Source organism: Astyanax mexicanus, chromosome 10 (genome assembly GCF_023375975.1).
Source record: "Astyanax mexicanus isolate ESR-SI-001 chromosome 10, AstMex3_surface, whole genome shotgun sequence".
Taxonomy (NCBI): Eukaryota; Metazoa; Chordata; class Actinopteri; order Characiformes; family Acestrorhamphidae; genus Astyanax; species Astyanax mexicanus.
Genome location: NC_064417.1, coordinates 36,123,362 through 36,137,551, shown reverse-complemented (window position 1 = coordinate 36,137,551; position 14,190 = coordinate 36,123,362). Strand labels below are relative to the sequence as shown.

At 39.2% G+C, this 14,190-nt stretch overlaps 1 protein-coding gene across 2 annotated transcripts in view; it reads left to right on the top strand.

Annotated features, from left to right (window-relative positions):
* si:dkey-219c3.2 (transcription initiation factor TFIID subunit 4) overlaps positions 1–14,190 on the top strand; it is a 55,244-nt gene that overhangs the window by 14,118 nt on the left and 26,936 nt on the right. For both annotated transcript variants that reach the window (XM_049483953.1, XM_007252856.4), the window contains exons 10-13: positions 402–571; positions 5,653–5,783; positions 6,910–7,035; positions 9,084–9,140. In XM_049483953.1, coding sequence (XP_049339910.1) covers positions 402–571; positions 5,653–5,783; positions 6,910–7,035; positions 9,084–9,140 — 484 coding nt within the window. The remainder of the gene's footprint in view (positions 1–401; positions 572–5,652; positions 5,784–6,909; positions 7,036–9,083; positions 9,141–14,190) is intronic.

Below are 14,190 nucleotides of genomic sequence, written 5' to 3'. Positions count from 1 at the left end.
TGTTACAAATCTGATAAAATTATTGTATTTTTTAATATCTTGGTTAAGGGTGAGCCATAGCATATTCAATAATAAAATAAAAAATTCATTTTGTTGCAGTAGTGTAATCTCAATATTTCTTTATATATATATATATATATATATATATATATATATATATATATATATATATATATATATATATATATATATATTATTTTTTTTATTCAGTGTTTTGTCATATTGGCAAGAGTATTGTTATCGCAAAAATATCATGATATTATTTTAGGGCCATATCGCCCACCCCTAAAAAGCATTAATAATAAAAAGAAGGAAAATAAAGTGTATAAATAATCTGAGCAGTTGTAAGTGCCTCTCCAGACTGCAGCCAGTGAAAATGAAAATTCTTGTTTGTGTTGTAGGGATGATGATGACATCAACGATGTGGCATCGATGGCAGGTGTCAACCTGAATGAGGAGAACGCTCGTATTTTAGCCACAGGCTCCGAGCTGGTGGGCACACAGATCCGTTCCTGCAAAGACGAGACCTTTCTTCAGGCCAACTTGCTGCACAAGCGCATGCTTGAGATCGGTATGAAGCACAAACACACACACACGCACACCCTTATACATGTGTATGCATAAAGATAAGCTTAATGGCTGAAGCTTGGGGGGGATACAAAAAAAAAAAAAAAAAAAACAGATACAGAAGTCAGAGGCACAAATATTTGGTCAAAATAATTAAAAATATAATGTTTTCGGTACAAGCAATGTCTGGGAAACTGTTTTGGGAAAATTTGTTAGAATGATTCTAACATGTTTACCTACAGGTTTTACATGAACAGTAGAAATCTGCAAAGCTGTTATACAATGTATTTAAAAAGAATCCAGAATGCTAATAAATAGGTAAATATATCTAAAAGATTAAGAAAATCTGAAGGGAAAAAAAAGTTCCAATAAATTTATATCTTATAAATTCTCCTCTGACTCTACATCATTCCCACTCTGGGTTAAAATCCTGCTACTGCACTCTGAAACTTTGGTGGAGCTGCATAATGATTCTCGCCAGGTCTTTATAAAACTGCACAGTTACTGTATCATACTACATAATTTTTTTTTTTTTTTTACACTGTTCATTTCATCAGAAAATTACCATACTATATTATGTACCACACTTGTGCTGGGCACAGATGAAATTTAGCCTCTGTAAACACACATACATACCAGTAGGCACACTCAGAAGACGCACACAGTGAGCACACATGCCTTGAGCAGTGGGCACAGTGCCATTGCTGTCATCTGGGGTACAGTGGAGGCCAGCCAAACCCATTTTTATTACCAACCTTTAGGAGGCGCTCAAAGTGCGGTTTGTGTTTGTGTAAAATTGTAAGGGAAGCCCTGGAGCAAGTTTTAGTTTTTATTTGCAGAATGGTACAAAAGTAATTTTATTTATTCATTTTTTTTATAATAAAACTTCAGTTTAATTAAATTTTTAACAAAAAACTTCAGCTGTTTTAATATACCTACATTTTATCTGTTTTTTTTTTTCAGCCATATAGACAGTGTGTTGTGCATATGTCAAAATCCACATTATCTTTTATCACATTATCATAACTGTATTTGATGAGACTAGAGTGTGCTAATTGCTAGTCATGTGCTTCTGTGGATTGCTGGATACTGTTCTTTTTGCTGATTACCAGTACATGCTGTTTCCTTTTCTTTAAAGCAACAGTCCTGAAGATTTTTTCTTCTATGATGAAAGAAGGGGTATTATTAAATGGAAAGATGACAAAATATTAAAATAAATGTTCTTTTGCTACTGTTATTGCAAAGCCACTTTTATTTTTTCTAAAAATAGGGTGGTCTGGTAGGTTCGGGGAGCTTTGTTTTTCTGTCCATGAGAGTTTTTCTGATTACCTAAGCATCTATGGTGCTGCTAATGACACTGATACAAGAGTTACTGCAAACATGCAAATCTCTGAAGATAAGAGTATATACTGTATTCTGCAAAACTCACTTTTTGTGTTTAAACTTGCCTCTTAACTTCCCCTATAAGAACAGAAAGCTTAAAAAAATATATCAACCTGTCCGTTTTCTGTCAATCAGCTGAAATAATGTAATGTCAGAAATCCTATGCTTCTCATAGCCATTTAGATAGCTCCCTTATTGTGATGTCACAATAAGGAACTCTGCTTAGATCCACCCTGGCATCACCTCTCACCCATCAACCCCCAGTACACAGCAGGATTAGTCAGCAGACTTTTTTTCTAATTGAGGGATCTGTACTTACTGTCAGTGAAAATCAGCAGATGAGGGAGATGTAAGTACTTTCAAATAATGAGATTTGTGCTTCTATCGCAGTTCCACATGAACTAGCTTGTTTGTGATTTGCCATATAGCACTTTACACTCTTTACACATAAACAGAGCCCTTAAAGAGCTCATTGCAATAATAAAGCTGGTGATATTTCTTAATCGATATGTTTTTTTATATCTCATAGACCTGTTCTAACTTGTATAAAAAGAAGTAATATTTGGTGGAATAACCCTGGTTTATATGCACCTTGGCATGTTCTCCTCCACCAGTCCTACAGACTGCTTTTGGATAACTTTGTTTCAATTTGGTAAAATCAAAGAAATTAATTTTTAAGTGGTCTCTTACTTATTTCCAGAGATGTTTAATGCTAATAGCACTGTTACAAGCAATGTTACAACATGCTATTGACAATGCTCTCTGTGTGTAATACACATCTTCCAATAGCATTTTAGTACATATGCACAAGGGCACTGTACACAGAACTGAGCACACGCTGCCTATTTTGGGTCATAGCATCCATGTCTATTGTAGAAACGGCAGGAGTTGCCGTTTACCTCAGCTGCACCCGCTTCTTTATGGGCTAACTGCAGTGTTATGATGGCAGACTGGGAGCCAGAAGCACACAGAGCCAACAGGAATAAAGAGTCTGTCCCATTCACCTCTCTTTAGCCTTCCCTAAAGTCCACTATACTTCTAGTGCACTTCCACTGGCCCCTCACTCACTGTCTCTCTCGCTCACTCTAATGAGTGCTTGGCATAGTGAGGCTCAGCCATCCTCAGGCTGCGTATGAATACTTTATAGGCCTTCCTCTGATGCCTCTCTGTCAGTTTGTCATGTGTGCTGGACCAAGAGGAAGCCCGGGGCTCTCTTCCCGACAAGGTCAAGGCCATACACACACACACACACACACACACAATTCACATTCTCGCGCTGAGATACGCAAGACACATGCAAAAGAGGAGAATGGAATGGATTAGCGCACACACACAAACAAATATGACATATGTAGGCAGAATACATATTCATGCATTTGGTACCTGTTTGTCCACACAGGCAATGGAAATGAGGGGAATTACAGTATGCATGTCATACTGATGTAGTACATTACACACACGTGTGTGTGTGACAGAGGGAAACAGCAAGCTGGTTCAAAATACACATTTTCTATGATGAACGTGTTTGTGAAAAATCCACAAAAATTAAGATATTCAAACGTAGAGTTATTTAGGGCTTTTTTCCCCCAAATGAAATTAAAACGGGGTATCTGCAGATACAGTACCAGTCAAAAGATATTTCCTGGGGCGATCCTGAGGAGAGCCAGTTTCATCATGTTTTTGAAAGCCTTTGCTCGACTTTGCACTTAAAATTACTTTTCAAAGTTCTTGAAATGTTTCAGATTGACTGACCTTCATGTCCTTAGTTGAGTAGTTCTTGCCATAATACGGATTAGAACATTACTTAAATAGGGCTATTCACTGTTTATCAACTCTACCTCTTCACAACTTTACAACTGATGCTCTCAAACACAGTAAGAGGATTTTAGCACTGCTGTTAACAGAAAGGCATTCCAGGTGACAATTTATTGAGATTTTTAGTTGTTTTTTTAAATCAGAATTATTCCCCCCCTCAGTTATGAGACCAGGCTTTTTCTTTTTTTCAGTAGATAAGATTAGGTGCAGGGAGTGAAAGGTGTGTGCATGTTTGAGGGGTGGGGGGATCAAGCAGAAGTGAAAGGTTCAGAGGACCCCTCTCATCTCTGCACTTCTTCCATTATTTTATTTAAGCAAATTCTCTCTTTCCTTGCGTTTGATTTAGTATACAGTGCATACCAATGAGCGCCGGGGGTTATGTGCTATTACATGCAGCCTGGCTGCGGTTGTTACACTGTCGCCAGCGGCTGGAGTGTGTTAAAAATGTAAATCTTCCTTTGGGGGAGATCTGTGTGTGTGTGTGTGATGGCTACAGTGCAGATGAATAGAGGAAAGGTAGGAAAGTGACACTGTGCGGCTCCACCTGCTGGACGTGGATGTTTTTGTGGGTGAGTCTGACACAGGCCAGCAGGAACATGTGTTATGGTCATTTCAGGTCAGCAAAAAAAAATTTGCTTCAGTTTATCCAATTTTTTTTATGAAGGCCTGCAAACACATCTTTAACTGCTTGGTTATGTCACTTGTCAAATCTGATATGATGCTGGTACTCTCAGATGTTGTCTTATTTGTTGTTGTTTCTAAATGAATATGAACTTGTTTTCTTTGCATTGTTGTTTTTTTCTTATTTTTTTTGTTTTATTTGTTTATGTTTAAATGAAAAGCAAATTGATGCTGGTAAATCTCACAATTAGTAAAATGAGTGCAGTGAATGTGCCTCAACCGTAGTGTAAAGACTGGGAGATCCAGTCTCTGGTTTGTCAGTATTTCTGACTAAAACTGCACAGTGAAGTCCAAATAACACACCACACAACTCTGAGAAAAGGTTATCAAAGAGTATAGGTCACAACACCATTCCCACTGTGAAGCATGGTGGTGGTAGCATCAGTTTTTTTCTCTTTCAGGGTAGTCAATCCTGTCTGGCATGGTCACTTAGTTGGTGAGGATGGTATGCCCAAGGCAGATGTGCACATTCTATATTGCTTCCGTTTCTGAAAGGAGAAAAATGCTGTGAAATGGACTTTGAGTGTAGTGAAACATGATGATGAGTATGAAGTTTGGTTGAAATGCATGAATATTATAGAGATATTCTCAGCATAAGCTGGAGTTTATGCATTTTCACTGAATTAATTTTTAAATCTGTTCCCCTATCCTACCTATTCAATCGTGCTCATCAGTCAACTTATCTTGAGTTATTTTATATATATACTAGGGTGCGGAGAACTACTTCATGGTGCTATGTATACAAACAGGTCTTTTTAATTATTTATCTGTGCACCTTCAAAAAAACATTGAGCTTGTTAATGGTGTAAAATTAGTGATTTCTTTTAGCATCCTTTTCTGTTTTACTGGCAAAGGAAAAGCTGTGGATATGAGGCCTGGTAACTTCACAGCTCCTGTTTCCATAAGTAGCAGAGTTTGTAGGTGATGAACTTCGTTCCAGTATCTACAAAACCATATTACGGTATTCTGAAGTCTGCTTCAAAAGTATCGTTTAGCCAGCTTTGATAAGGATTTTAAAATGAATCCCATTCACCTTATACAGTGAATACAGTTTCCCATTCTTGTACACGTTAAGGTGACCATATATAGTAGGCCATTGTTCTTGCACTAATCGAACACTCTATTACTCCAAGGAAAGAATGCACAGCTGCGGAATTGGTATCCATTAAGAAGTGTTTTTCTTTCTCTCTCTCTCTCTCCTTCCAGCACGGACGTTTGGGGTGAACGAGATCGGGGGAGACGTGGTGAGCCTGGTGTCCCATGCTGCCGAGGTGCGGCTCCGCAGCATGCTGGAGAACGTAACGGCTCTGGCACAACACCGCGCGGACTCCTGCAAGGTACGAGCCAACCGCGAGCGTGAACATCAAAGCTAAATGCTAATGTACAGGCTTTGTGGCTAACTTTATCCTGTTACCTGAGCTCGAGCCCAGTCGAACACCTACACACCTAGACAAATCCACAGTGCGAGATGCAAATTTGCGAAATGCAAAGCTGTCGTAATTGTAAGCGGAGTTTCTCCTCCACATCAAAGCCGTGATTACGTCTGATCATGTCGGGTTTGTCACGCTAAGCAGCCTCCGACTAATGCCTGCCGTCATTACTGGGTTCCACAGATAACTTCCACTTAGTTTAGTATCTTGTGTTTATGAATCCACCTGAAGCTACATTTGTGCCCAGTTCAGCTCACTATGGGGAATTTGGGTCAGATGATTTGAATTGGGGCTTTATTGCTGTATGGAATTGCTGCAAAGAAAGTCTTTCTCAGAAAGTGAGGCCTGTGTAAGAGTGACAAGTTCAGCATGTTTTGTAGTTAGTTTGTAGTTTGTTAGTTGTGAGACAGTTAGGCAGGAACGAGTGCTAAGAGTAGCTAGTCATTTATTTCCGTGTGATTTTTTTATTTATTTATTTATTTTTAAATAGTCTCTGTGTTTCTGCGGATCCGGGCTGTTGTCATCAGCCGAAAGCAGGGCAAACTTCAGCAGTGACGGGAAAACTTGCCCTGCCAGCACGGCACACAGCCTTGCCTCAGAAAAAAAGAGACGCGAGAGCGACAGATGAGAGGCAGACAGGAGTGCTGTTACCGCCGCTAACAGGCTACAGCCTCAGAAGTGTGTGCGAGCATGTGTGTGTGTTCCTCCGTGGGCTGTCTGGCTTTGGTCCTCGACTGCGCCTGGCGCACTGCTTCACCTGGGAAGTAAGAACAGAGCTTTCCGAGCAAGTGCGCGAGTGTGTCGGGGGCTGCCTTCGAGAAGCTGCGAAACAAACAATTATCCCATTAACTCTGGGTGACCTACTAACTTCTCCTTACTTCAGTCACGTAGGGAAAAGCAGACAAAGTTTGGTGGAGCAGAAGTTGAAGCACTCAGTGAAAGAATGGGGTGTATGTATGTGTGTGTGTGCATGTGTTTGCACATGTTCGTGAAGATGGTTTGGAGCTCATCGCTATATTTTTTCCTGTTGCAGGATGAAGAGACTTTGGAGCAGACGTCGGATGTGAGGACGCAGCTGAAGTTTTTCGAGCAGTTGGAGAGGCTGGAGAAACAGCGCAAAGACGACGAGGAGAGAGAGATCCTGCTCAAAGTCGCCAAAGTGAGTTGAAGAGAGAGTAGTAGAACTTAATAAAGGGTGCAGTTTTCCTCTTATTTCACAAGTGCTTAGTGTTCAGGGTTTATTCCTTTTAGTTTTACAATGCAGCTACAAGGATTATGCATCTTGATGATGATGCATTGTGGGATAAAGTAAGTCCAATAGTTATCAAAGCCTTAATTTAAAGCCTTATTATTTGATGATATATGTACTCCAACAGTACAGTTAGTCACAAACCTATATAAAAGACCAGCCATACAAAAAATAAATAAATTAAAAAATTACAAAATTAAATAAAAATACCGTAATATACCGTGGAACCGCCAGAATCTTGAAAAATACAGTGATACATGTTTGGCCATACTGCCCAGCACTACTTCCATCATTTAGTTTTGAGTATTTGCCGATACTAAATCCCGATCCAATACTTTGGCAATGCAGTAAAAAAACAAAACAAAAAAAAACAACAACTATCAAATCAGGCATTTTTTAAGCACAAAATAAATAAGTATTAAATGACCATTTAAATATTTTCCATGTAAAAGTCACGCAACAACAATTCTATGATTAATCATAATTAAGATCATGCTGATAATTTAGTTTTTTCAGAATAGATTTAGACCCTTTTACTGTATTATAATATCTCAAGGTAGATTTCCTTTTTTTAATTTTTAAATTAGAATATTGTAATGTGTTGTCTGAGAATGCCAGTCTATAGTGGAGTAACAATGTAATGTTACACTTTTGATAAATCTGTGATCCAGATTTGCGATCTGCCCTTATCCCTGATGTCGACCAAAGGCCATTTTCATGTAGATGGGAGGCTAAAAGTCTTACGTGTGGACTGGGATACAGTTTTCACAGTGGCAGTTAGTAGACTGCTGAAATCATTGCTTGTTGGCAGCATTAGACTTGCATCTCATTTGCAAAACGAATAGAGCAAATTTCAGACACTTGGCTGATTGGTTGTTTAGGGGTAAAGCGAAAATTGTGTGAATCTGACTGTTGGCCAAGTCATGGCTTTAATAAGCCTGGAGCGCAGTGCTCATCGCCATGGTGTAAACAAAGCCAGCAGCTCGCGTACACATTTACTCAGGGATAAAGGCCGAACATATTTAGGTCATGGTTGTAATGATACAGTATGCGAATAAGGTTGAGGCTCAATTGAGCGGCAGGATGGTTTCCCGTTTGTTTTTCTGGACACAGATTAAGGCTAGTTTGAGCCTCAGTGTCTTATTTATTTTCAGAGGGAACTGATCCTGGGGTCAAAAACACCCTTCATTTCTCACTCCAGCAACACTAACTTGAAGCTGGTTGGTGTCAAACTTAGTAAATTTCACAGATGTCTGCAAGCAGCTTACAAGCAGCATGATATCATTTATCATTGATTTTTTTTTTTCCCCCCAAATTCATGAATGTAAGGGAGAGGAAGGGCTTTTTATTCAGATTAAGGGTTATTCAGTTTATGTCCATAATGGCAAAGCAGGAGAGACCCCAGCAGTCTCCAACATCAGCAAACAGCCAGCAGTAGCTTCCCAGCATGCGTTTCTTCCATTGATGTTTCATTCCATAAAGCAAGGTGGGGGTGTATTGGGATCCCCCACAGGAGAAAGCATGCAACATGAAAGCAGAGGTAATTAGTTGACTTAAACAGCGGCGGCAACAGCGATGATGGTGATGATGGTGACGTCCCGTTCCTAAGCCTCCTCGTTAGATTCCCAGCACTGCGTCCCTATTCTAATTAAGCAGTCGAGTAATTAAGCTGTCAGCCAGGAGATAATTGCTCTTGTGTTGCTCTTCCCTGATTCACCACCAGCACTGTTTGTGAGTTAAGCTGAACTATTTATATGCACAGAAAGTGAAATTATAGAAAGATCCTGTATTTTGAATTCACTCTTTTGAATGCACACCTTTAGGACAGCTGGAACATAGTGCACCTTTTGACACCTGTGTGAACATTGCAGATTCATTGTTTAAAATGTTTTTGAATAAATCGATTGATTAATGCAGATGTTAGTTGTCTCTTATTATGTTTTTTTTTTTCTCTGCAGAGTCGTTCCAGACAAGAAGACCCTGAGCAGGCTCGGTTAAAGCAGAAAGCTAAAGAGGTGAGCACATTGGAACACTATATAAATATGATCTACACATTTAGATAAGTTGCACCTGCCTGCATCTATTGGTTGGCCTGTAACTATCTTTTTTTACTTTACTTTCTTTGTTTTCCTCTTCAAATTAGTTCCAGCAGCGATCTACATTTACAGTGTTATCATTTTTTAAAGTACCTTGTAGATGATTCATCAGGAAGCGGGAGATCAGTTAAATTGTGTTAGAACCAAATAGCTGGCAAAAACCTGACCATACAATATACAATATAAAATGGATAACTTTTTTTGAATTTATTATTTATAGGTATATGTTTGAGTAAAATAGTCATTTAGAGCATTTTTTTTTTTTGCATAAAATGGTCAAATTATCGAAAAAGATGCAGTGCTTACAGACCTTAGATAATGCCTAAAAAACATGTCCATATTAATTTAGATATTTAGATATTTAGATCTTTTTAATCACTGTTTTAATGCATTTTTTCATGCTCTCCACCAGTCTTTTACAATGCTTTTGGGTGACCTTTTGCCACTCCTGGCACATAAGTTCAAGCAGTTTGTCCCTCCAGCAGCACTGCTGTTTCTGAACCAGTAATACGAACCATGTCACTGTCACTGCAGTGGTTTGAATTGCCACTGTATGAAAAAGAAAAAAGTGTTCCTGTATGCTCTGTGAAACAATTGACAGTGAGTGTAGAAACAAGAAGGTGATCGTCATATATATATTTACTGTTCTAAGTATATTAGCTATTATGTGTATGAATTGTTTAGTTTTTGAAGAAAATTCAACAATCAGATTGGAATGGGTTTGGATACTTAATACTGAACTTTTTATGGTACACCAATTGAATTGAGGGACAAAACCTGTTTTTTTGGGACACTCTACTATATGGCTAAAAGGGTTAATATAAATCGAAAATGATGTTTGCTTTCAGAAATAAAGAGAGTTTGTGTCTGTGACAAGCAGACACTGTGGCTTTCTAAAGCACATTTTGCAAACCAAAATGAATTCAGTCATTTAGGCCAATGAGCTGATCAGCCTTTCCACAAACCACAAACCAAATGTTTATGTTGGCTGACCTGCGATGGATGAGGACTAACCTGGGTTCTTAAAAGCATTGTTCCATTTGGCTTGTTTTGTTCTGCATCTTCAAGAGTATCTTCATTGCTTTAAGTGCTGTTTCCAGCACTCTGTCTTTTATTTCACCTGAGGCCACATTGAGATGGAGAAAGAAAGGAGCAGATTTCCTGGAGTCTTCTGTACACTTTCCGTTGAGTTTCTTTTCTTGCCAGATCAGAATGTAGTTAACTAGAATAATGAGAAAATAAAGTGAACACTGTAGAGGGTTTATGTTTTTTTATTGCAGTCATGCCCCAGTCTCTTATACTGGTGAGGGCATGCTTTACAGCTCAGACACACTCACACCTGTTCACATGCAAGCAAATGCTTTTCTATTGGATGAGCTCTTGAAGTTTTAATCTCTTTTCAGGGGTTGATTTGCCCCAATCTTTCAGCAAGCACATTGTGTCCATATCAAAACTCTCCACAAATTCTCTATTAGGGACATGTCAGGACTGCAGGCAAGCCAGTCCAGCACCCATACCCTCTTTTTCTAAAGCCATTCCTTTGTAATGTGTGTGTGTGTGCAGCATGTGGTTTTGCATTGTCTTGTTGCATAAAATGTATGCACTTTCCTGGAATACATTGCTTTAAGACCTAATTAAAATTTTCTGAATTAATGCTGTATCCCAATCTATGACTGGCCCTAGGTTTTGGACATGTTGCTGATAACAGGCTGGATGGTCTTTTTTTGTTGTCTTTGGATGGTCATTGTCCATTACTACCAGAAATGTTCTGGAAAACTGATTCGTCTTACCACAATATACAGCTCTGTAAAAAATTGACCACTTCAGTTTCTGAATCAGTTGATTTTGCTATTTATAGGTATATGTTTAAGTAAAATGAACATTGTTGTTTTATTCTATAAACTACAGACAACATTTCTCCCAAATTCCAAATAAAAATATTGTCATTTAGGGCATTTATTTGCAGAAAATAGGAAATGGCTTAAATAACAAAAAAAGATGCAGAGCTTTCAGACCTCAAATAATGCAAAGAAAACAAGTTCATAAAGTTTTCAGAAATCAATATTTGTTGGAATAACTCTGATTTTTATTCAGTTTTCATGCACCTTGGCATGTTCTCCTCCACCAGTCTTACACACTGCTTTTGGATAACTTTTATGCCACTCCTGGTGCAAATATTCAAGCAGTTCTGTTTGGTTTGATGGCTTGTGATCATCAATCTTCCTCTTGATTATTTTGCAGAGGTTTTCTATTTGATTATATCAGTCTAGTCAAGTTTTTGGCGTAGACTTCCTGTAGTTGGTAGTATGGATTTAGGTCTGTATGTTTGCATTTTGCTTCGGTTGTGTAAGTGTGAGCTCGTTCAGGAGTCACCTTGCTCAATGGAATGCACTTTGTGATGCACTCCTGCTCCCCCTGCAGGCAGCGAGAAGAAACAGCCCCCAAAGCCATAGCTCCACATGTTAATATAGCTGCAGCATATCCAGCAATCTCAGGCCGGTGTTGGCGTTGCCATCGGTAACGTAGCTCTTAGTTTCGTGTCCTTGACTTCAATAAGCTCCTCTAATTGAAGTGCTGCGTTCAGCGCTCTCCTGTGCGTTTATTAAGCTTTAGCTCTGGGGCCAGTCATTGTGGAGCTGGACAGCAGATAAGGATCAATAGGGATGGAGAGAGCAGTGCTGCCGGCATCGCTCTCTCCCTCCACTGACCTTTTGGAAATGATTAGAGATTACAAGCGTCTCTCTCTCTCTCTCTCTCTCTCTCTCATTCTCATTCTCTAATTCTCATTGTCTATCTCTTCTTGTCTATCTGCTTTTGTCACTTTTTTCTCTCGTATGGTCTGTCTTTTTCTACCACTGTTACTCCTTTTATTTTTTCCCCATCTTTCTGTTTAATCTCTTAAGGACTTAGTTTCTTTCTGTTTTTCTCTTCATTTTATTTGGTCTATCCATTAATTCATCCATCCTTCCCTGTTTTTTTTCTACTGTTCTGCCTTTTTTTCCATTTTCATCTTAAAATGATTGTCTATTCCTTTCACTCTTTCCACTGATCTTGTTTTTTTCTCTATTCCTTTCTTTTTAATATTATTATTACTATTTTTCTGTCCGTTCCTATTGGTCTTTCTCTTTCTCTTTCATCCTGTTATCACTCTATCAATCCCTAGTACATGTTCTACTGGTCTTTGCCCTTTTCTTTCTTTCATCTCTTCTTTCTTTCGTCTCTCTGTATCTTCCTGTTATTCTTTCTGAATATCTAATCTCATTATGCCATTGTATTTCTTTGTCTGTCGCTCTGTCTGTCTGTATCAATCTATCTATCCCTGATTGCCTTTATCATGTTTCTGTCTCTTTTTGTTCTTTTGTGTTCTTTCTCTTTGTCTCCTGTATACATCCCTTTCTTTCTATTACTTTAGTCCATCTATCTCTACCTGTAGCTCTTCTTAGGGGCTCATAGGGTAATTTTCTCTTTTATGGTGGTCCTCTGTGATTTTATTGTAGTCTGGAACGACCACATACATGTTTTTTTTTTTTAGAGGTCCTCTGAGAAAATTACAGGCTAAATTACTTGCTGTTTTTCGCTGAACTCTGTGGTCCTCTGTTAATTTTATTCCTATCTGGATGCACATCTCTGAGTTTTGTCTCCTCACATTTAATAAAATAGCTATTTGTCCAGTGCCACCCACTGTAATTACACATTGGGCACGCTTTTCCACTGAGATCCACGTAACAGTGAGTGGAAATGGAGGAGCTACTGAACATAATGTCACGTGACCGAGAAAGCCAAAAAAACTCACTGGTCCTCCTGTTTTTCAACTGCAGTCCGGATAAAGGACTTTTATCACTGAGTAGAAGTGTGAGATATTTTTCCCAGATGTCTCCTGTTTTGTCTCTATCTCTGTCTATCAGTGAGATCATCCTGTCCACCTCCATCTCTCCCATCCGTTCTTTCTCTCATTATCAGCCCCTATCCCATCTTCTCTTTCTCTTTTTCTTCTCTCCCATTTTCTCCTAAATCTGAATCTCCATCATTGCCTGCTGCTCGGTTCTCCAAGTTCTCACGTTTAGAAAGGTAGAATTAGGCAGAAGCTGGCTGTGTGATGGAGCTCAGTCATTTAGAGTGGGTTTGTTGGAGGGGAGGGGTGGTGGTGGTGTAGTGAGGAGCGCTGGATTACAGATGGCGTAACTAGGTTCCTCTTTCACTCCTCATCAAATAAATGAATATGAAAGCGAGGCACCGCTGTGGCTGCGGGCGCTGAGGAGATCCGCGCCGACACCAAGCAGTCTCTCTGTTTCCAGAACCTTCTGTTTAGCTCTAATAGAGTCGCTGTAGCGCTCGTGTGCCGGCGCATCTTCCTCAGTGCTCCTTCGCTGTCCTCCGTACCCTGCGGTCATCCTCACCGGAGCTGTCAGAGTCAGCTCAAAGTTCAGCCACCAGGCCGCTAACGTGCCTGAGTGTTTGTGTGTGTGTTTGGAGAATACACAAACACACACTCACATTGGCATGAGAATGTGTTTGTGTGTGTGTGTGTGTGTGTGTGTGTGTGTGCGTGAGCGTGTGCATGTGTTGCCTGGTTTCTCAAGGGTAACCATGCGTGTGCATGCAATGTGCATGACTTCCCTTTGGATTAGCATAACCCTGACTTAATTAGCATGTAAACGTTGCGTTGAATTAGCTTTTTGTCAATTTCCCCTCTTCACCACGGCACTGTCTGTGTGTACAGGGAGAGAGGGCATAAATATTTAGACAAATAATATTTTAAGCTAATAGTGACCAAAAAATGATGATACAATGCAAAATGAAGCTTCTGTTAGTCAGATTTTGTTGTTGGATTTAATGGAATTAGCTTCTTGCTATTAAGGTAACCTAGTGTATATTAGGCTGTTTAAAATCATACAATTTTGGATTCATTGCTAGAATCTATATTTGTCTACATTCAGTATATTAACAGAAGTAGCTTGAACAAACTAAT